Source organism: Pteropus vampyrus, unplaced genomic scaffold (genome assembly GCF_000151845.1).
Source record: "Pteropus vampyrus isolate Shadow unplaced genomic scaffold, Pvam_2.0 Scaffold327, whole genome shotgun sequence".
In the NCBI taxonomy this organism is placed as follows: domain Eukaryota; kingdom Metazoa; phylum Chordata; class Mammalia; order Chiroptera; family Pteropodidae; genus Pteropus; species Pteropus vampyrus.
Genome location: NW_011889108.1, coordinates 126,092 through 150,212, shown reverse-complemented (window position 1 = coordinate 150,212; position 24,121 = coordinate 126,092). Strand labels below are relative to the sequence as shown.

General features: G+C 44.4%; 1 protein-coding gene across 6 annotated transcripts in view; it reads right to left on the bottom strand.

The window, feature by feature from the left end:
* Positions 1 to 1,003: 1,003 nt before the first annotated feature.
* The window catches only part of NINL (ninein like), a 142,855-nt gene continuing 119,737 nt past the window's right edge, over positions 1,004 to 24,121 (bottom strand). For 3 of the 6 annotated variants that reach the window (XM_011377987.2, XM_011377986.2, XM_011377990.2), the window contains 7 exons: positions 23,699 to 23,808; positions 22,359 to 22,705; positions 15,726 to 15,830; positions 14,452 to 14,521; positions 8,187 to 8,345; positions 5,052 to 5,165; positions 1,004 to 1,888 (listed from right to left, as the gene is read on the bottom strand). In XM_011377987.2, the coding sequence (XP_011376289.1) occupies positions 1,697 to 1,888; positions 5,052 to 5,165; positions 8,187 to 8,345; positions 14,452 to 14,521; positions 15,726 to 15,830; positions 22,359 to 22,705; positions 23,699 to 23,808 (1,097 nt within the window). In that variant the 3' untranslated portion in view covers positions 1,004 to 1,696. The other 3 variants (XM_011377988.2, XR_002776781.1, XM_023522014.1) reach the window with 3 other exon arrangements.

The window sequence follows — 24,121 nt, the reverse complement described above, 5'->3', positions numbered from 1 at the left end:
CACCTTGGTCAGAGAACATACTTTTTTCATGACTGGAATCCTTTTAATTATTTGAGATTTGTTTCAAGGCCCAGAATATGGTCTGGCTTGGTAAATGTTCCAGGTGCACTTCTGCTATTGTTGGCTGTTAGGTTCTATAAACGTCAGTTAGTCGATAGTGTTGTTCAGGTCTATTAGATCCAAACTCTTTGCCACTCCAGTCCTAGCTAGAAGCCCAAAGTGAATGAAGATGTGTACCCTTTGATGAGTTTTGACAAATGTATATACCTATGTAACCCATTGAGACTTGGCTATTTTATAATAACTAGTAGAACTAATCCCCATTCATTGCTCATTTCTCAGAGTTTTCCAGATTATTTAATTTGCTTATCTAGTTGTACATATAAACAGAACTGTTGAATTCTGAGACAAGTAGTTGATTGGAGCAGGAAACACCTATTTGTATTTTTATTGGGAATATAGTACATTAATCAGTTTAATGTTGTTGAGTCTTCCTGTCCAAGAACTGAGCTTTCTATAGTGCTTTAAGATTTTTCTCATACAAGCACATATAGTAAATGTACAGGGGACAGGATGCAGTAGCTGCAGGATAGTGGTTGCCTCCAGGAAGGGGAATGAGATTAGGCGTAGCACTTCTATCTAAAATGCTGTAGTGGAGGATGTGGTTCCATAGTATAGCGGTTAGCATGTCTGCTTTACACGCAAAAGGTTCTGGGTTTGTGACCCAGTGGAGCCACGGTCCATGGTCTACAGCCATGCCACCCTGAACAAGCCCAATGTCTGATCTTGGAAGCTAAGCAAGGTCGGGCCTGGTTAGTACTTGGATAGGAGACCACATAGGAAGACCAGATGCCGTAGGCGTAAATAATAATAATAAATAATTTTAAAAAATAAATGCTGTAGCAGAATGTTTTTAGTCATCTAGTTGATGGGCACAGGAGTGTTTCTTATAAAACTTTTTCTGTGTTTGAAATCATAATTAAAAACAAACGTAGAAGTTAAATCAATTTTAATAGAAAAGTTTATTGCAAATAGTGACTCTTCATATTACAGTAGTTTATTCTGATAAACCAAATGACCATAATTTACTTGTATTTTGAATATAAACCTATGCTTTTTTAAAACATGTAATAGAATTTCCAGTATGATATTTCAGTGAGGAAAAGATTGCATTCACAATAAATACCATCATCCCTGAGTCCATAGACTTATATTAGGACTTCCCGAACAACTGAAAGGGCTTTCCCTCCTTTGTCCTTTACTGCTGGGTGAGTCACAGTGAGTGAAAGCCTTTCTGAAATGTTTTTATAGACCCACCATTGAGAGGACTAAATCCAAAGCAGTAACAGTGGAATGCCAAAACTGTACAGAGCCCTAATTTTGCATTTTAATCTCAGAAGCCAAAGTCAAAAGCACAACATCAAAATTGTTTTATTTTACCAGTTTCTTTTAGTCATTCGTAGCTGAGAGCCCCATAACCTGATTTCACCAGTGAATGAAATTGGGAATTTTACCAGGAAATTACTCAGGACCACTAATTTAAAAAGTAGTCTTTTTCCAACATGTCTATTTCCCCAACATCTGGCTCATATGTCCAGGGGTACATGAACAATGAGCCATAGAAAATTATGGCAACACAGTGGCTTAATTTTAAAAGATGCTCTTTCAAAATGAATTCCAGGGAAACAAGCAGTCTTTACACAGAGAGGGAGGCTGAAGTGATCTTACTGATTAGTTTGTTGAGAGCTCTAACTTTTTCTTCCAAGATCCGGTTTTTTTTCTCAGCTCTTCGTTGCTTCTCTTCAGTGACCTGAAGTGCTTTTATCAGGTGAGCATTTTCCACATAGAGGTCCTTGAGCAGCAAATCAGATTTTGTGTTCTTCTCAAACTAAGGGGAGAAAGCCATACTTTACTGTAAATCTAGTACAGAAATGCTACACACTACTAGCTTGTCCCCCTTTACTCTTTCATCTTTTTTCAAACCATAATTTGGGGTTTTTTACAGATCTGATACAAACATCAAATGTCATGACAATTTTTGTTATCCTGGTGTGAGAGGAGGAAATTGAGAATCTCAGAACAGTGGTAGAGAACATTTAAGTCAACTTTTTGATTTTACCATGAAATGAAGACATAAAAAGTTAAAATCCATAGGCCTCAAAAAGGACTATTCAGGACAATGTAAAACAAGAAATTTGTCAAGAGTGCCAAAAATGCTTAGTTCATCCCAGTGTGCTCTGTAGACCCATCACGTCACCCAGGACACACTGAGGTACTGCATTCACGCTTGCAAACTAGCGTGGTCACCATACACAACAGCCGTAGGGGCTTCAGTGATGAGGACACAAGGCCACTCTAGTCATGAGTCCTGATTCAAGATACAAAGGCACAGAGGTCCTGGCTTTGGGCTTCTTAAGCCAACATTTGATTCAATTAAGTAGTTACTGAGCACCCATCATGTGCCAAGCACTGCTTTAGCAACAACCTTGCTTTCATGGAGCACTTATTCTAGTGAATGGAGACAGATCAGAAACAACTGTGCAGTGTCAGATGGTGAGAAGTGTTAAGAGAAAACCTAGCTGGGGACAGACAGCTGAGGAAGGGGTTCCTATTTTGGTTGAAGTAAATGAGAGCTGCTCTGCACAACATTTGAATAGAGGTCTGAATAAAGTACTGAAATAAGTCATGAAGCTGTCAGGACATGAACATTCTAGGCAGAGAGAGAAACAAATGGAAGGACCTAGAGGCTGCCTCATGCTGTGGATGACAATGGCCAGGAGTCCTGTGGCTAGAGGGCATGGTTTTGGGAGGCCAACTGAGAGGCCATGCTGGCTACGTAGGGCACTAGATCTTGCAGAACCATGGAGACCACTATAAAAACTGCCTTTTTTTCTGAAAGACCTGGGAAGACTAGAAGACTCTAGGCAGAGTAGGGCCAGCACCTCAAACACTTTTGTAAAGGACTTCTGCTGCTCCTGTGCTGACAACAGATCAGAGGAGGAAAAGGGATTCCAAGGATGAAGATGGGAGTGGTGGGGTGAGGTGAGGTGGGGTAAGAAGTGGCTGGGTTCTGACTCTACTCTGAAGGTGGGGCTAGTAGACTAGATAGGGACAGTGTGAGTGGGGGTGGGTTGGGGGAGGAGCTTACCACACTCCAAAGTTTTGGACATGAGTCAGTGGCAGGCGTGAACCACAAGGGCACTCTTTGAAGGGATTTCTGTTAAAAGGAGCAGAGAACTGGTAGGACCCAGAGGAAGTGGGGCTTGGGGAGGGTCCAGGTGAGATGGCACAGGCCAGGTGAGAGTGTACATTTGCTTTGGATTGAGCACTTCTGGTCTTCCAAGGAGACCAGCTGTGATCCCAGGGGAGAGGACAGGGAAGAGGTGCTGGAGGTCAGAGGGGAGAGGGGAGTGCAAGCAAGTCAGAGGTTGCAGGCTGTGTATGTGGACAACAGCCAGAAGACTAAATCAGAACTGAGGTTTGACCAGGTGAGAAGAGATAAATTGAGTGTGCAAGGGAGTGACTGTAAGGGGGAGTCATGAAGAGACTGTGACAGTTGGAAGAGAAAGTGAGCATAGGGAGACAGATGGTCAGTGGATGGTAAAGCAAATCCAGGGAAGGTGGGGAAGGAAGGGAACAGACCTAGAAGAGTGACTGACTCAGCCTGGAAACTTTCTACCATGATTCAGGAACAAGAGGCAGCCCAAATGTTTCATCCCATTTGGGCTCTGCTCAGGATTCCTCAGATAAACCATACTCGATTACTATGTAGTAAAATATTTATTACATAGCATGGCCTCTCAGTTGGCCTCCCAAAACCACATTTCGCATAATTTCCTCTTGCACTGCCAACAGAACTCTTCTGGAGTGGCTGGTGTTTGCCTTTTCTCTCTCTCCTTCACCTCTAGCTTTGCCGCTCCTCTCAGCACCCGGGGTGCTGGCTGCTCCACCGGTCCTTACTGATTTAACTTGCTGGCTGAGTGAGACGAAGTTTTTGTGTTGATCAGGGCAGCTATGACCTTTTTTGTCGTTCTTCTTTGCTCCCTATAGCAGCCCTTGATTTCTTTTTTTCCCTGAGTGATTGCTTTAAAAACATAGGTCATCATGCTTACTTCCAATGGCTTCTAATTGCAATTAAATTAAAATCTAAACTACTGACCTTGCAGGAGCCCTGCCTATCTATATCTGTCCATCAGTTCACACCAGCCACAGCAACCTCCTCAGTGGCCTTCAACGTGCCATGCTTGGTCACATCTAAAGACATTTGTCTGCACTGACCCTATTCCTGGAATGCACTTCCTCTTTGGGGTTCCAGCATGTCCCCCAGCACACAGGTGTCCTCGCGATTGGAAGTGCTACTGGCATTTAGCACTACAATGCACAGGACAGTCCCATCCAATGAACATTTTCCCTTCCAAAACACCAACCTGTTCTTTGTTGGCGGACAGAGTTAGACCATCCCATGGCTGGGTCATTGGTGTCTGTTCCCACACCATCTCTTCAGAGTGGTCCCATGACTATCCCCACCAGCTCCCACCCATCACCATTTTCTTTTCTTCAGAGCACTTTTCAGAACCTGAAGTTATTTATCTTATTGTCTGTCTTTGCCTCCAGAATAAGGTCCTTGAGGGCTCATATCAGGGTTTACCTAGAACAATGCCCTGATATACACAGGTGCATGGTAAATATCTGCTGAATGACTGAATGAACAAATGAATGAATGTCCTTTCTGAGTCATGTGAATACCTCAAAAAATGTCTTAAAACAATTCACAAAAGAAAATAAACACAATGTGCAAACAGGGTAGGGTACATATTTAGTAAAATCAGTTTTCTATTGATTTTGTTAATCTGACAAAAAACTGCACAGATTCTGAAAATGAAGTTTAAACAGAGCCCCAGATTCAGTGGCTCCAAATGAACATGGGGTTCTCTTGCATTCTGTGACAAGACAGTCTCTTTCTGGATCAATTATTTGAATACCCGTAAAAGGGAAAAAAAAAAAGTTCTGAAAGAGGATATGCGTGTGCATTGACAGAAGCCCTCACTCACCTGCTCTCCCAGCTCACTGACTTTTTCTTGTAGGAGCATTTCCAGGTTCTTCAAAATCATTTCCATCTCTTCTATCTGCTCTTCTGTGTCTTTAAGCTGTTTTTTATGTTCTTCCTGCCACAAAAGGAGGTTACAGACCAATATTTTATACTTAAAAAAGGGTTCCTTTTCGGGTTACTTATTTTAGAATGGAAATTAGCTGAAATGTACAAATCTGAGTAACTATAGATAACCTTTCATCTGTATAGAGTAATAGTTAAAAATGCTGTGTCACTAGCCACAAACTGTTTTCTCTTTATAGTTTAAGGATAATTGGCAGACTGCTTTGTCTTAAAAAAATTAATCATAATGACTCCAAAGTGAGTTTCCCCAAACATACCAAGTATTTCTAAAGGATTTCTGATTAAATTTCTTTGTCACAATCTATAATAGTTTCTCTTGTCTAGCTTAACATTTGCATAATGCTGAAAGGTTATTCGCCAGAATTTATGCTTTACAAACATTAAATTTACCCACCTTTCAAGCTTTGCTCTAATTTTTTCCCTCATGAAAGCACCTCCTGCCCTCTGGCTCCTGATCTCCACATCCCTCCTGCCCTGGACTTAGAAAATCTAAAACAGTGCTGCGATCTCCTATAGCTTCACATGAACTGCTATCCTGCTAGTACCTGTCCCACTCGCTCAGCTCTGTGACCTCCTAGATGTGCCTCCTGGAACCGCCTATGGGTATACCAGTGACAACACTGGCTCCCTGCCACATGGCTCCATGCTCATCCTTACCACGGCATAACCAGAGGTGCCTTAACTACTCTGTAGACACCTTTATTTCCCTTCTCTGGACTTTGATCAGTGTGGTTTGGCAGGGGGGGTTGGGTGGGGGTGGGGAATCATCCTCTAAATCACAAAGAAGCGGAAACCAGCTCAGAACAACAAGATTGCTAAAGTATCTTGTGCCAGTAACAATGGCTGACTCCTTAGCTTCAAAGGGTTCAAACTAGCCAAGGCAATTTCTCAAGATTCCTTTCAGGCTTAAAAATAGAGAGGGGAACCCCTAAATACACAGAGGCACCTCTGAGAAAGTGCGTGCTTACAGTGGGAAAGCTGAGAGCCCCCCACAGCCCTGGAGGGTCCTATACCAAGGCTGACCTCTCTACAGCGTTGAGCATCTTGCCCTCTCACACCAGGCGACCATGGACAAGTCCAGCTATGGGGCCAGGAGCCATAGAGGGAACCTGCAGCGAGGCTCAGCAGAGGGAGGTGCTCAGGTACCATACCGAAGCCACATGAGTTAGAGACGCCTTCCATACTGTACTTGGGGTGGCCTGTCCCAGTGTACCTCTTTATTCCCTATCAGCCTCCTGGCCCTCCAAGTGTACCCCACATCTGAGTCTGCACTGGGTCCTCAGGACACCTCCCACTATTACATACCTGCTATTCTCTCCTCCTGCTGGAATACCTGGCTCCCCCAGGAAGAAATGGCTACCCCCACTCTGAGTTCCTGTACCTCACACTGTCAGAGCACCCCAAGGTTCCTGTTTGTCCCCAGAAATGAACTTCCTGCCTCCCCATCTTTGTACCTCCTGGGCCTTGCAAGAGCTAGCTAAATGCTGGAGCAGGAGAGAGGAGTCAGCGGTGTGACACCCACAGGCAAGTGTAACTTCAGGGCTTCACCGTGTACAAGTAAATATGTGTGAGACAGGAGCATAGAGCTTGTTACCTATGGGGTCTATTCTGCTGTGTGGCCTCTTGGCTGCCTTGGATCTGACACCATTTCCCTTCCTCAGAGGCCACCCCAACACTTTCCTCTGGCTCAGTTCTGTAGAGCTGGGGTCCCCAACCCCCGGGCCACAGACTAGTATTGGTCCATGGCCTGTTAGGAACCAGGCTGCATAGCAGGAGGTAAGTGGCGGGTGAACAAGTGTCAAGCTTCATCTGTATTTGCAGCTGCTCCCCAGAGCTAGCATCACCACCTCAGCTCCACTTCAGATCATCAGGCATCGGATTCTCATAGGAGCCCTGGTCCCTGGTGCCGAAAAGATTGGGGACCGCTGCTATAGAGGGCATACCCAAAGGCATGCTTACTGGCCTTCTCTTGGAGGTAAACTGAGGGATAGCTCTTCACATGGTCTGCTCAAGGTCAACCCAACCCTGGAGTAGGCCTGACTTCAGCCCTGGGCCTGGTAAGTGCCCCACTAGCTGTGTGACTTCAGGCCGGCCCAAAAATGTCTCTGGGATGGACCCAGCACCTCAGGCCGTCACATACACCCACTGGGTCTTGACTTTCTTCAAAGGTCTCTCTCAGCTGTGGCTCTGATAGTCTTAGGCTCTGACATTCCTGTTCAGGTGTTCAAGTTTTTGGATTTGGTCACCCTGTTATTAAAAAAATCAATTTCGCAAGGATAAGAAATATCTCAGCAATCTAATACATGTTTGATGCAGAAACTTCAGAAAATTACAGAATACCAAAAATTACAAAATTTAAATCACTCGTGATCCCAGCAGCCCAAGGACCACACCTGACATCGTGCTGTCATTCTTCAGCCCTTCCCCTACACACAGCATTTCTACCGATGAGACTGGTACAGTGTCGTATGCTGTGCTTTCCTCCTTATTACATCTTGATCTTTCCCCCATGACATTAAATATTTGAAAACACTATTTTTAATGGCTATACCATAATTTACTGACTCATTCAGTAAATTGTTGATACATGATTCAAGCCGATTCCAATTCTGTTTTGCTATTACAAATACCACAGCAATGAAAATATTTCTAGCTAAGTCTTTACACGATGCTCCGGTAAAATTCTCATAATAGATCCATGAAGTCAGAGGATACTGACATTTTTGAGGCTCCTGATACATACTTTGCTAAACTCCTCTGGAGAGGTTGTACCAATTTACTCTCCTATCATCAGAATTTAATTCCTTTCTGCTACTTTTTTCTAGATACTAGGAATTTGCAAAAGCTGTTTAAGTCCACATATTTCCCAGGGCTTGCTTGTTAGTTAAGTCTGTCCCTTCATTTACTGGGGCAGTGCCCACCTCTTGGCACTTTAGGGCTGTTTCTGATTTAAGCTGCTACTCTAACATGCCCGCTCCTCTCTGCGCCATTACCCACAGGCCACTACTCTCACCTGCAGCTCTACCCGGCATCCAGCCTCTTCCAGTCTCTGTGTTAATACCTGAATGGTGATGCAGTTCTTCTCATTTCGGGCCTGCTGGGTAGAGACCTCCTCTTCCAGCTGAAGGACTCTGTGGTTAAGTTGGGTCAATTCATCCTTGCATTTCTGACTCTAGATCAAAAAGGGTTGAAACACAGATGGAAAAGTTGTTTTTTAAAACCAGCAGCTCAATTCAGATCATTTCAGTGGTTCTCGACCACAGAGATTATTTCCGTTTTTCTCTAGGGGACATTTACAATGTTTTGAGACATTTTTGGTTACCATAGCTGGGACAGGGGACTGCTACTGGCAGCTAGTGGGTTAGGTGCTCAGCATCCTCCAGTGCAGAGAATGATCCAACATAAATAGCAATAATGCAAGCATGTGAAACCCTGTTCTATTCCTAGAAGAAATGAGACACATCTGGACCACCAGAAGGTGGTTATATACCACGAACCGCCAAACCACACTTACGAAGATCTTTCATGTTTTTCTCACTTTTTCCATGGTTATTTCTAACATTATTTTAAGCAATTTGAAGGAAAAAACCCTAATTAAACTTAAAATTCATAAACCCTAAATTAATCTCTTCAAAATCTCCTCTGATCTTTGTCACTAAATACATAAATGTAGCTTTCAGCAGGGTGTAAGTGCTGATTAAATTGCATATTTTGCTTTTTCTCAATAACTACTGCCCAGCAGATGGTGGATGCTAAACAAATGCTCCCTGGGTGGATAAACAAATGCACTGTGAGTTGAGACAGCAACTAGGAAGTAAGCCCTACAGTCTTTCACCATGGAAATTCCAGTTATTTTCAACTATCTGTCACGCATATCTTCAGATAAGCCGTATTTTTGCTTATTTGCTTTTCCCGTAAGTTCTCAAGGCCAGGTGTGAGCAGCTCAGGTGTTTTCAGTGGCATCCTCTGAGCCAGCTTCAGCACACTTGGCAACGCACACAACACACCCTTTCCCCAGGACTGTGCTAATAACAACTTCTATGTTTTTGAGGGTTTGATAAGCACATAATGGGACCTAGTTGTTTCAGCTTAGATTATTCAAGCTCAGTGAGCCTACATATTTTTCTTGCAATGACTTCTCATTTCTTTCTCTGTAAATTGATCATTTTGTCCTTTCCTTAGAACCTCAGAACTGAGGGTAGAGGTATTTTCACCACAACATAAGTTCATGGCAGTTAACATCTGGTATGAAGCTCTATTGTGTTTATAACATTTATTGTGAAAATTAAAATTGTTCTTCAGTATCAAAATACATTCACCTTTGTCCTCTGGGACAGCCTTGATTACATAAATAGCCAGAAATAAAATGTTTCTTCAACTCCTGGTTTATACACACTAGTAGATTTTCTTCTATTCATCTTTATTATTTAAAGTCTTTGTTTGGAAATAATTTCAAACTTACAGAACAGATGCAAGTCTAGTACAGAGTACATCTATGTACCCTTTACCCAGGCTCACTGGCTGACAGCATTGTCCTCATGTTTTGTGGTCGGCGTTCTCTACGCACACGCATGCAAAGTGGTTCTCAGAGCCACAGCCCTACAGTACATTTCCTATGAAGGGGAGTGTGCTTAACATGGCTGCCATGCCACTGGTCCAGGATCAGGTAGAGCCTTCATCTGTCAGGTCATTTTAGCTTCCCTGAATGTGGAATGTTTCCACAGCCTTTATCTCGTATGACACTGACATTTTTGACCAACACAGTCCCTCCCGTTCTCCCTTAACAGTTCCTCATTTGAGGTCAGTCTGATGCTCCCTGTGATTAGACCCAGGCAGTGCTCAGGTGCCACTGTGTCCTCTTCAGGGCACATTGGGAGGTGTGTTTATGTTGGTCACTACTTTAATTCTAACTTGCATTAATCTGGATTTTACTGTAGAAGGCAAAATGAGATATCAGCAGCTATCTCCTGAGCACATGGATATTTGTGCTAAACGTTTATTCTGAATGTGATCAAGCCTTCAGGCCTAATTTCCAGTTTATAAAGAAAAACAAGCTCAGAGCACCAGACTGAATGACACTATCAGGAAACAGCTGGACAGATCCACAAGGCAGATGACCTACAAGACAACTGCCAGGTCTCTTTAAAAAGTCAGCATTATGGGGGAGAAACAGGTGTTCTAGATGAAAAAGACTATAAAGACATATCACAGCCAACCGTATTTTCCAAAGATGTCCTCAACAACCTCTCCCATCCCACATCCCCTCTGCAATGTGATCTAGATATTCGCCCACCAAAATGAGCCCGTGTCCCTCCCTGTGGCTCTGTGGGGTCTTAGTGGGAGTGATATGAAGTGACTTCGGAGGTGGGGTCAGAAGCCTTGCACCTTGCACCTGGTGCCCCTAGAACACTCACTATTTGATAACACCTCACAAAAATCGTTTCAGTAGCCCAGCCACATGGAGAAATGATTCCAGCCTCAGCTATCTCGGTCACCCCAGCTATCCAGGCTTCCCAAACAAGGCTCTGATGTCACGGAGCAGTGATGGGCTGTCTGTTCTGTGCCCTGTCTGAATCACTGACCCAGAGGCTCTGAGAGCACAGTAAAGAACCTGTTTTATGCCAGTGAATCTGGAATAGCATTGATAGTTCAATGTAGTAAGTCAACCTTAACTGGATACCAGTTCCAAAAAATCTACTATATAAGACATTTCTGAATAATCGGAGAAATGTGGATATGGTCTGAATATTGGATAGATAATATTAAGTAACTATGATTAAGTTTGTTAGGTGTGACAGCAGTACTGTGGTTAGGTGGAAGACACACTCATTTTTAGGAGACACCCACTAAAATAGTATTATTATATCTCTAACTTACTTTCAAATGGTTCAGAAAACACAAACACATGCACAGAAATACAAAGACAGATATAAACAACTAAAGCACATATGACAGCTAACAACTGTTGAATTAAGTTGTGATATACGGCTGATCAGTGTACATCATTTCAACTTTTCTGTGTGTTTACAGTTTTTCATAATAAGAATCTGAGGGAAATAAAGCAAATGGATACCTACGATTCATTTACAGATATGTCTTAGACATAAGCTGGAACAGGGAAGGGATCAAGCTGCTCTCTGGGGCCAAGAAATCCCCAGATGGGTCATTTACAGAACAAGCTGGTCCTCAGGCAGAAGCAGAGTCTGAAGTTTTCGTCTTAAATCAATCCATGAATTATCCTCCTGATCGAGAAGCCCCAAGCAAGACTACCACATACTCACCATGGAAAGAAACACCCAAATCTGGGAGCCAAGACAAGTTACCTGCCCATGAGTGATCTGAGGCCATCTCCACAACAGAAACTTCTCATGAGCCATGCATGGGAAAAGGCAGGCTAGGAGAGAAGAGCTATGGGGACTTGTCTCAGGGATGGAGCAGGGGTTTAAGAAGATGAAGGCGACAAAAGCATGCCTAGAACTAATAAGTAAACTCAGCAAGGTTACAGGAAGCAGATCAACACACAAAAATCCACTGTACTTGTATGTCCTAACAGTGAGCATGTGGAAACCCAAATTAAAAACATAATAGTATTTCTGGTTTCTGGTCTGGCATGTAAAGAGCTTGGAATTCATCATTCCCATTCTCTCAATAAGAAAAAAAGCTAACTAAACTGAAAATCAATAATTCTTCTTAGATTCATCAGAGAATTGAGGTCACCGGAAAAACCAATGCCCTGAAAACTGAAGAATCAGGCAAAGAGAATCACAGTTTACCAACAGCAGATGGCTGCAGCTGAAACACAACAGGAAACCAGAACTGTAAGGACGAATGCTGGAGACTGTGACTGGACTGGTTTGAGAGTTAAAAAGTCGTAGGACACCAGTCTTCGGGGAGCCCCCAACTTTCCTGAGCCTCATCAGGAAAATGCCCTCATGCTTCTAACAAGGAGACAATAAAGTGACTGCTATGGACCACATTCCTCCCCCTCCTCCAAATTCATACATTGAAGACCTAACCCCCATGTGATTGTATTTGGAGGTAATTAAGGTTAAATGAGCTCAAAGGGTGGGGTCCTAATCTGATAGGATTGTGACCTTATAAGAAGAAAAAGAAGAGCAGTCTCTCTCCCTCTGTGTGTCCACACCAAGGAAAGGCCATGTGAGGACACAGTGAGACGACAGCTGTCTGCAAACCAGGGAGGGAATTCTCACCAGAAACCAAATCAGCCAGCACCCTGACCTTGGAATTCTAGCCTCCAGAACTCTGAGACAATAAATCTCTGTTGTTTAAGCCACCCAGTCTGTAGTATTTTGTATGGCAACCTGAGCAGACTAATACAGTGCCCATTTTGAAGTACATGCACAGCACTCTGTTCTCCTGTCCTCAAACGAAACTACTTTACCAGAATGGAATCAATGTGAGAAGGGGATACCTAGCTTCAGCCTCTCCAGATTTTCTGTCTCAGTACACATCTATCAGAGTAGCCAAAATAAAATAGTGACAACACTAAATGGTGGCAAGGATATGGAGAAACTGGATCAAGAATACGTTGCTGAAAAAAAAAAAAAAAAGAATACATTGCTAGTGGAAATGTGAACTGTTATAGCCATTCTGGATAGCAGTTTGTCAGTTTCTTATAAAATATAACATGTAACTACCATGCAGCTCAGTAACTATACTCTTGGGCATTTATCCCAGTGAAATAAATGAAAACTTAAGTGCATACAAAAACCTGCAATAGGAATGTTCATAGCAACTTTATTTGCGATTGCCCCCAACTGAAATCAGCCCAGCTATCTTTTTTTTAAGTGCCAAAACACACTGTGGAACATCAATACCTTGGAATACTATTCAGCAATGAAAAGAAGCTAGCTACTGATACATGCCACTTGGATGAATCTATAGGGGGTATGATAAATGAGAAAAGTCAGTCCCAAAGGTTACATTCTGTATGATTCCTTTTATATAACATTTTTAAATCAAACAATTTTAGAAGCAAAGGACAAGGGTTAGAGCCTAAGGTAGGTGGGCAGGAAGGAGGTGAATGTGATTATAAAATAACATGAGGATCCTTGTGGAGTTAGAATTGTTCAGTATCTGGATACATGAACATACACAGGATAAAACTGTGTAGAATTTAACACACACACACACACACACACACACACACACACACACGAGTACACAAGTAAAACCGGTGAAATCTGCATAACATCCATGGATTGTATCAATGTCAATAGCTTGGTTATGATATTTGTAATAGGCTGATTTGTGTCCCACCTCCCAATTCCTATGATGCCTAGATCTCAGTTACCTCAGAATGTGACTATATTTAGAAATAGGGTCTTTAAAGAGGTGATTAAGGTAAAATGGGGTTATGTGAGTAGGCCCTAATCCAATATGATGGTGTCCTAACGAGAAGAGATTAGGACACAGATACGAACCAGGGAAGACCATATGAAGACACAGGGAGAAGACAGCCATCTACAAGCAATCAGTAACTGAGGGTAACATGTTAATAACCCATTGAATAAAACGAGCCTATGATAGTAATATAATGAAATAAATGAATAAATAAATGGAGAAAAGAAAAAGCTCTTCCTTATACTGGAATACTAATTAATAAATATCAAAGGAATGGTAGGATTAGTCACCAACTGGCCACTATCATGGTAATAATTGACTCTACCAAGAAACAAAGTATGCTAAACTAAGTGGGTGAGAGTTTGATGAAAAACAGAATATTTACATAATATCAAAGTATCTACCCATAAAATACTCATTAATTACAAAGGGAAAAGTAACATTACTGTGGAATAGCCTTGCCAACACTACCTAACCAGGAATCACTAGGAATGGGACAAGTCACTGTAAACCTCACAGGATGAAATGAGAACATAGTATTATTTTTGGAACATCTCTGCCAAAGATATATAAGCTAAACCTAATCACAAGGAAACATCAAACAAACTAAACTGAGGAACTTTTTAAAAAATAATCACTTGTTATCTCTGAAAGTACCAAGGTCCTAAAAACCAAGGACAGACTGACTGAAGGAGACTAAATGCTATGCATGATTCTGAATGAGTGGGACAGCTGGCAAAGGGTAGGAGACTTAAGGCTTCCGCATCCATATTCATTTCCTGATTTTGAGGGGGGAGGGGTTTGACAAGTCAGCAACTCACTCCCAAATCTTTCAGAAAAAAGTTCTCTACTTTTTTTAAGTTCGAAATTATTTCAAAATCATGAGGGAAAAAAAGGAGGTATCAATACTTGACCTGTTTGTTGAGCTCTTCCACTTCAGAGCAGGCCTTTTCTTTGTCTCTCTTTAAAACCTCAATTTCCTTTCTGTTGAAGAAACAAAATTAACAATATCGCTGAGCAGACAGTTTCGTTTTTCCTGGTCATGGCGCATTGTTACCTCAGTAGCTTGGATATGTAGCTATATAACACTCTTACATCTGCTCCTGGTACCCTACAGCCACAGCTCTGTTACTGTTCTATGCTGCTGCTGCTGCTGCTGCTGCTAATCCAATCCAAATCCCAATCCTCAGAACCAGAGGACACTGCCAATAATATAGAACAAACACCCTCCGTGACTTTACTCAATTGTACACATTAATTAGCACAACATGTGACTTCACTCTCAGCAGCATAAATAAAGACCAAAACAGCCTTACATCTGCTGAAGCCTATTGCTAAGGGGTGCTGGCAGCAAAATTTAAGGAAAAAATGGTTTCTAGAGTGAAAAAAACTTAGATTTCAGAATTGCTATAATGTAATAGCAATCACTTATTGACTACAAGTTAGATTTCATATTTTAATCATCATGGCAATTCTATCAAATTAGCATTTTTAAGAGTTGAGCTCATCTTCAATTTCAGAGGTGGAAAAAAAAAAAGTCAGCCAACTATCCTTGGATAAGATAAGGCTGCGGTAGTGAGAGCAGAAATCCACTGACAGATTTTGTGTCCACCCCCCACCCCCAACAGTCTCTCCTGCCTCAGTGCTCAGTTCTCTGCACCCCGTCCCCATCCCCACCCCTCACCCCTGACTCTGACTCACTAAAACTGATACACCAGAAATGAACATTGAGAAAAGCACAGCTGAAACTACTATCAGGACATGAACGAACAGATTCTATTTGCCTAGAAAGGCCTCAGGACCATCTCTTACTCCTACACAAATGCTTGAAGCTTTCCCCATCCCTTAGCATGGTGTGGAATATTTCTATAGGGGTGAGAACTGCATGTACATCGACTTCAGAGATAAGTAGGCCTGTGCTGCAGCATGCACGCATTCTCTATTGCATACTTCTGAGACCAAGCACTCAGAAATGAAGATGGCTGCCAACATTTGGATGGGAATATGCCTGTCCAGGCTAGTCAGAGGTCAGTACAGCTCGCCCACTACTTATGGTTTTCCACTTATGGTTTGATCTGTGAACAAGTATCACTTTCTACAGCAATACCATCTAAGCTCATTCTACAAAGAACAAAACATTTCATAGGCTGGAAGTTCCAAGTGGAACCACTGAGACAAGGGCCCTTACCTCTGTGCATCATTTGTCCTTTCTGTAGATTCGAGTTCTTGCTGAATCCTTCCCAGCTCATTTTTCAACAACATGTTTTCTTCAGAAAGCCTATCCAACTCAATTCTGCATGAAAATTGAAAAAAGAAAGAGTGGGAACTCCAGGCACTGGCCACCATATACAGTCCACCTGAGTCTGATCTTGTAGTTGGAAGGCATGGTGATCCTGACGTCTATACTTCGCCTTTCTTAGATGGCACATTTTTCCTTTTCCTCTAACCAGTGTTAACATGCTATGGTTTGCACCTCCCTAGAAATAAGCTACAGAAAAGAAAGCTTTCTTAGCTTCTAAAATGGTTACACAATTAACAACTCACTAAGGTATTCAGCACCTTGGTTCTATTTACTTTGTGTTTATAGCAAAACTGTTCCTGCATCTTATATCCTAACTGCAATGTGTGTCTGTGGTTGGTACTGATGCACAATATTGGGTTTGAGTCCTCAGGTTACTGCAAAAGATATTCATCTTCCACTAATGAACTCCAGCATGGAGCTAACAGTACAAGGAATCAGAAGACTCAAACACGCGGCACATTTTCATATTTAAGGAGAGCCCTCTACCCCCCATCCTATACTCTGAGGTCACAGTACTGGGAGGAGAAACCTAGGAAGATGGCCACAACGATTTATGGAGAGAAATCTGATATCAGGTGGATTCTTCAAGAGAAAAAATTAAGTATGAACAGCTACTACATGAACCAAGTCTGCCTGGAGCTACTTTTGTCTTCTGAGGACCCTTAGAGTCTCTGCTTCAGCAACATCATTGATGTATGGCATATGAGCAATTTACCAATAAATATCACAGATGACTCAGCTAAAACCTATCTATACTTGCTGCTTAGAGTATTCTTTTTTTTTTTAGAGTATTCTTAATACATATTGGTCTGACTGACATTTATTCCCCCTAATAGGTCTCTATCTGGCATTCCCTCATATTTTTTTCAATTTAAAAATACTCAGTCACATGATCTCATGTTTATTTTATGTATTATCCTTACAATATCAAGTATAAGCACCTCTTTCATAAGCATAAGTATAACTTTATCTCATGAGGAACTCAAGAGAAAAATAAAGAAATAGAAGTCATTGAAATTTTAAAAGCAGCAAAGGGTTTCAAGTAGGGGCATAAAACAAATGAGGTCTGTGTTTTGAAACTGTCACTCTGGCTCCAGGATGGAAAACAAATTAATTCAAGGCAGGTGTGTGTGGTGGGCAGGGTGGGTAGGTGAGGGCAGGGGTCTCAAATGATTACGAAAAAAAATTAAAAGGGTTTGTGTGTAGAGCAAGAGTGAGCAGAGGTGACCGTAGATAGGCCATATGGCTGTTCAAGCCATCCCTGCTGACAGAAATTCTTTTGCAACCCAAATGTGGTCATTTCACTCTCTGGACTTTGCTTTCTCTTATGATAAAGGTCAATATCCTCACCATGGCCTTCAAGATCCTGGAATTCTGACCTTCACCTAGCCTGGGTTCCTATGGCTGCTGTAGTTTGGGGAGATGGTCCCATTTGTTTATTTAGAAGTGGCTATAAGACCAAGAACACTGGAGTTGTGGCCAAGGGCCCACTGACTGGTGCTAGGGACAGAAGACCTGCCTTCACAGAACAGGGGCTGGGGCTGGGGGCCCAGCCTGGGGGTGAGGGATGCTGGTGGACTCAGGGGCGTCTGCTCCTTCAGGCTGCAGGTTTTGTGTGAACTGGATTCTCATTTCTATACATTCCTGTAGGCTTTCACCACACATGCATGTGACCCTAAAAAAAGTACATGGTTTGAGTAGCATGGCCTTTGTTTCCTCATCCTCAAAATGAGATAGCACATTGATTCCTAACACTGGGACATGCAAAAACCATGGTGCTCCCCTCTGGGAATGAAAGTTCCAAACATCTGTTTTGCTCCCAGCTGTAATCCCTAGCTGTGCTAGCACATAGAAGGTGCCCAATAAACACTATCAAATAAGTGAAGACCCTGCTGAAACTTGAACTGTGACTGTAGTTGTGGGGCAAACAGCCTGGGGAGTGCAGCATGTCAGGACAAGGGCAGCCTTCCAGGACTCAGGTCAGTGAGTGACAGACCACTCGGGACGGGGCTGGAGAATCTGAACAGCACAAGTCTGGACATATACATCTGTCCATGGGGAAGTATCTGAAAGGAACAGCAGAGTGTGATTCTAGGCACTGGCTGCTTCCATGCATGAGTGCAGCTGTGGACTCACACATGGAGCACATCCCCAAAATGCTCACGCTGGGCCTGAAACCAGACCAGGCTCCATTTGTGGAGGGCTTGCTATGGAACAGCCATGATTGTTGGTGCATGTTCATACATTCATCTTGTGCTCCACGCCCCTTTTGAGGCACAGCACCATCTCCACTTCGTGGACGATGAGATTTAGAAGTCAGGCCACCAAAAACAAGGATCTATGTCATTCAGGGACACCTGTATACGACACAGGAGCATGAAGCAATGCCCAGATGGCAATCAACAGCCCTTTCGTGGGTGACCTCCTGGAGGAGCAAGGAAGCTTGAGGACATGCCCTGGGGCTTCTAGCCATGCTCTTTTCTTTCTTAAGCTGGGTAGTGCATTGACATTTAGTCCTTTTGCTTTATCATGATTTTCCTACATGATTTTCCTACATGATTTTCTATTTTTTTTCAGTGAAGTAACTTGTGCATGGTGCAGGAACCGGTGCCTGAGCTGAAATGTAGGTCTCACTACATGCCTGTGATCACACTCCAGGACAGACTCAGGTCTGCTGTAAACCAGCATCACCTGCTTGGACAAGTGACACAATATCTCATGGAGCTTCCAACTCCATATGAGGCAGGCACTTCACGGGTGTGCTGTATGGGAGTTAATGAAACCAATGACACTGCACTCAGAGCACTGACCATGTCACACGGCCATGCCTGGTATGCAAGTGACCATAACATCTTCCAAGGTAGCCCTATCTCCCGAAGAGCCAGGACAGGAGCACCTGAAGCCATGCTCTGCAGCATCTGGAAAAGCCCTTCTAGAATTCCAGGCTTCTGAAACAGAGCAAGTGCCAGCCTGGCGGCACATCTAGGCACTCTCTGCACCTTGCCAACAGATCAACATCTCTAGGCTACCTCCTTGCCTTGAGGCTGCCCCTGAAGGCATCAGCTGTAGCAGCATCTAGAGCCCACTGGGGCACTCATGCCCAGCCCTGAGCCCCCTAGGTGGTATCAGGCAGCCTCGAACACAGTAGCAGAGGGGCCCTTTACTTGAATGGAGAGCCTCCTCTGTTGCTGTTCCAACAGCACAGGGACTTGCAGTTCAAGGACAGTGACTGGCATATGCACTGATGGGTCCTGCTCAGCGTCAGCAGGAAGAGGACTCAGATGTCCGAGGATGGAAGTGGGGCTCCAAGCAGTCTGTTTTTGTCCTGTAAGACCAACAAGAGCTTCCTAAGGACAATGGCAGGGGACACTAGAGCCAACTGAGCTGCCCAGAAAGGCCATCTCTGCTCCCTCTGTCCACTCCCTGGACATTTGGTGACCCGTGGGATGCCTGAGGTTGGGGTTTGGTTACGAACCCTGAACAGGCACGAGGGTTACATAACCAACCCTGTTAGCAGCTGCGAGCTGGTTGGCTAGAAAAGTACATGCGTAGAGTCATTAGTAAGAGAAGTTAGAGAGTGTAGCCTGGCATTCTAAGAATGAGGAGACACCAAACATGTTGTTCTCCCTTGAATTTGCTTCTTTCTCAAGAGCCCAAACATTTTCCAGCTGCAGAAGTCTGATTTTCACATCATTCTTCTTTTTCCCCACGGGAGTTTTAGCCTCTGCCTCCTCCAGGGTCTTAAGCTGTTTCTGCAAAGCCGCCTGGGGGCCAGTGAGCCTGTGGTGAGAGCTCAGGGTGCCCCTTCTAGCCTCATTCCTGCTATGCTGTAGCCCCCACTCCAGGGTGCTCTTGCTACACTGGGCTTGTTCCTCTGAGGCCTGCCCCAAGGCTTGCCTCAGGGACCAGCTACCCGCTTGGGTTCCCAGCTTGCTCCTCAAGAATAGCCTGCTGCCTCTCAGTCTTCCCCCAGACCACCCTCTGGGGCTGAGTGTTCGAGGCATCTCCTTCAGTTCCCAAGAGCAGCTGCTGGGCTTCTGGGTGGCTTGGGCCAGCTCGGCCACCAGCGTAAGGCAGCAGGTTCTCCCGGACTGCTCCCCCAACCACTCCACATGGATGCACCTTTAACCACCTTCCTGTAGGAACAAAACCCACCTTCTTGGGGTCGAGAACATCCCGACTGATCTCACCAAGGCTGTGGCCGAGGCTCTTCGAAGGCACTCTGGCTGCCAGGGCAGGGGTTGGGCTCTGCTTGGCATCTACATGGCAAGACTGCTCCCTCATGCCTGCATTGAGAGGTATGGGGCCACCTGTACTGTCCTGCTCACCACCTGCCACTGCTGGCCCATCCTTCAAGAGGGTCACAGCATCTCTGCTTCCCAGGCAAGGCTTTCCACCTGCTTCCTATAGGTGAGCTCTAACTAACTTCTCCTTCTCAAGGGCAAAGGACCTGCAAAGCTATGCCTGCTCTTCACTCATCAATTCCTGTGCTCGAGTTGTGGCTGTTCACAGCATGCGAGGATCTTCTTTTCCCTCTCTTCCCTTTGTTTCTTCTCCAGGTCGAGCTACTCTGTCATCTCTCTCACTTGCAGCAGATGTTTCTGCAGCAACTCTTTCTTCTCCTGCTGATACTGTAGTGATAAGTTCTTATAGCAGGTGGCCTGCTGGGCTTTCATCCACGAGAGCTTTTGGTTCAACTCAACTTCCACCTTTTTCCTACAGAAACAGAATGAGTCACAGGCACTGCAGGCTGCAGCTCTAAGCCCGAGACCTTAGAAAAGCCACATGGGCTTTTCTTATTCTAACCATGGACCTCCTCTGCTTTTTCCTCTCTCACTCCCATGGCTCCTGCGCTTCCACCCATGCCCTAGGACCTTCCTTAAAGAGGCCACTGGAGGACTGGCCCTCAGTGAGATTGGCTTCCATATACAGAAGCCAACGTGGAAGCCACACACACATGTAACTGTTAAATATTAGCTGATTAAAAGCAAACAGAATTAAAACTCAGCACCTTAGTTGCACTAGCCAAATGTGGCTGGTGGCTGCCATAATGGACACAGCAGACACAGGGATGCCTCTCATCACAGAAAGTTCTAAGGATAGCACTGGCCTAGTGTTTTAGTAAGATGAGTGAAATTCCCCCATAATCAAAACTGCCCTTGAAAACCCTGTAAGTTGGTGGAACTGGGGCCTTGGAAGCCCTGGGAGAATGGAGTCACAGTTGAGGTAAGGGCTGCATGAGGGCACTGAGCCTGGGACGGTATGTTCTCTGCTCCTGTCCAGAGATAGCCTGAGCCAGATGGGGCTCTACCTTCAAGCTAAAAGGGGACTATGAGCAGTGGGAGAATATCCTCTCAACAAAGGCCAAGGCTTCCAGGGCCCGAGAAGCTAGGGACAGGCAGGAGGGGGCCACCTTGTACCTGTCCCTCTGCTGAATCTAGAGGGAGCTTTGGTCCAGTCCCTTATCACAGATTTCTTGGGTTCAGAGAAAATAACAAAGCTCAGGAGAAGCACATGACTTAAAAATGACTTATCTCCAGGTAAATGTCAGTCAGTTCCTGCACTCCCCAGAGGATGTCATTTGGAACACAGGGAGGAAGGAGCAAAGGCGCAGACTGGGACATCTTATTCTTTCTCAGCACCTCCCTGGATTCAGATCACCCCCAATCCTCATGACAAGGAAAGGGAGCGCCCACCTCACTCAAGTCAGAGGGCATGACCTCCACAGGAAGGTCACTTGACATCCTGCTTTTAGTGTAGTGATTGGGGCCATATCTACTCAGTAACAACATCAGAATCTGACCAAGTCCACACAGAGGCCCTCTGTGAAGATTGCAGGTGTGCAGTGGGCCCCTTACCTGTGAACTGTCAGCTCAGTCCTGGGCCAACACGTATGGGGTGTGACCATCCTCTCCTTAGATGGGGAGAATTCAAGATTCTACGTGGTACAGGAAGGGGCTAGCTGACCAGCACTGCCCCTGCCATAACTAGTTACATTACTAAGTCATATCTATTCGAAAAGGAATAGGCATGGGGGTATTTCTCATGTAACCATGATACTATAGGACACGAAAGACCAAATAAACCTTTTCATTCCCTTGTTCATACATTTAAGCCTTTTAAAGAATCTCACCAACCCCAATTAATGGTCCTTCCCAATGTGTTAGGGCTTTTAAATCTTTTATCTATTTCCCCATGTGCTATAACACCACATCCCAGAAAATTAGAACAAGTTATTAAATGATGAAGAACATATTGTCCTTTGCTACCAGAAAGTCTGAGGCAGAAGGTGAAAACAGAGAGTTAAAATTCTATAAAGTACATTGGTTCATTCCTAAGCTCTAGTTAATATATGTTTTAAATTTAAAGTAAAAATCCTTTTACGATGGCCTATTCTTTCAGTGCTCACCCATGTGCTTTAAGAAAACCACTCTGAACAGTTTGCCTAAACCAACTTTAAATTTTGGTTCCTGGCAAGAAACCAGAGACACGAAATCCTGAAAGGAAGTGGCACTGGACCTGATCTGCTGTAGCTCGTGCCGATGCCTCTGGTGCAGCTCCTCCTCCAGCTGGTCCTTCTCCTGGGCCAGCTGCTGGGCCAGGCCAGATAGTGCCTGTGTGTAGCGCTGCTCCATCTCTACCCTCTCCAGGTCGAACTTCCTCTCCAGCTCAGGACCATGGGCTGCACTCTGGAGCTGGTCTTGCAGGCCTTTAATGACCTCCTGAGATTTCACATGGAGTGACTCCAGGTCGGCTTTCTGATCCTCCAGCACACTGAACTCAAGCCTGAAAGCCTGCTCCATTTCCTTTTTCTCCTTTGCAAAGTCCCTTTTTATCACCTCAATTTCCCTTTCATAGTAATTTACCTGAGAAGAGAAATATGAGCGATGTCAATAAGGAGGTTCTCAAAATGACTTACTGACACTACAACAAAGAAGTATGACACTGCCAGGTGGGATAGCCAAAGAGTGGGTGGGTCAGACCTAATGAGGTGCAGGGGACAGCCATGCCCATGATATTCAAGGCTCCCCAAGTGCCCAGGTGGCTGCAGGCTTTAGTTATCCCCATAACCTTCCATCAGCCCTCTGAGACAGCTCCCTTAGGTGGGGAAGAGAGGCTGGGGACCAGCTGGGCTACTTGCCTGGCCAAGCAGCAAAGAAAGGCTGTGTGACAAGCCTTGAAAAGCCCAGCGGGGAAGCTCTGAACACTCTGGCGGCCCTGGTGTGAATGAATACTATCTAGCCACAGGGGCAAGGTTACTGCAGAAGCTTCCAGCTAGTGCATCCAGGGAACCCAAGGGGATGACTGTAAGACAGAGGTGGCCCTGACTCGCTGCTATTCAGACTGAGACATCTGGTCCCTGATAACAAGTCATGGTCACTGTCCTTTAACAAAACCGACCACAATCCAATATCAGAGCAGGAGACACATTCAACTGAGAAGACAGATTTGGCCAGGGAGCTCCTGGCCACGAAGCCATGGAGTACCCCAGCAAGGGCAACGCCCGGAGCCATTTCATCTTTGAACAAAGCTGGGAGCTATGATTCCCCAATGGCAGAACAAGCAGAGAGGTCTGGCCTCAGCAGTAACCCTGTGACACTCCAGACAAACAACCCTATTCTCTCTCATTATTAGTTATTCCTTATGTCCCACCTTCCTCAAAAGAGGGCTCGAGGTTGAATGTCAATTTTATTTTCCTTTCCTTACAAACTTTCTTCCTCTGAGCGGGCTTACTACAGAGTAGGGGATCTGCGGGCAGACATGTGCATACAGAACCATCAGCACAGTGTGAGTGAAGCTTTCTGGCATGCAGCAGGAAGCACCCGAATCTCCCTGCAGCCTCCCTCATTCCCCCTAACCTTGGTCTCCAGCTGGATCTTGAGATCTTGGTAATGTTCCTTCACCTGCTCCATCATTATCTCCGTTTCTATACTCACTGGAGTGGAATCACCCACAAAAGAGATGATGCCTGCAAATGAGAACATTTTTGCTTATGTCCTGCCAAGGACACCATGGAGTCTGTTTCCAACCCTCCCATATGACATTTGGATGGCACTGATTATTCATCCCAGCTTTCCTCAACCACCACAACAATGCACAACCTTCCACAGGCACCTTCTGAGAGAACTTGGTGTTGGCAGGAAGGCGCGGCCCTTGAAAGTTTCCATAGTCTGTTATACCCCATTCTTGAATCAGTATTTCAAGTCTTTGCCAGAACACAGATTACCCCAAGATATAACCAGGAGGTTCAATGCAAGATCTGCCAGGCACTTTAATTCCCT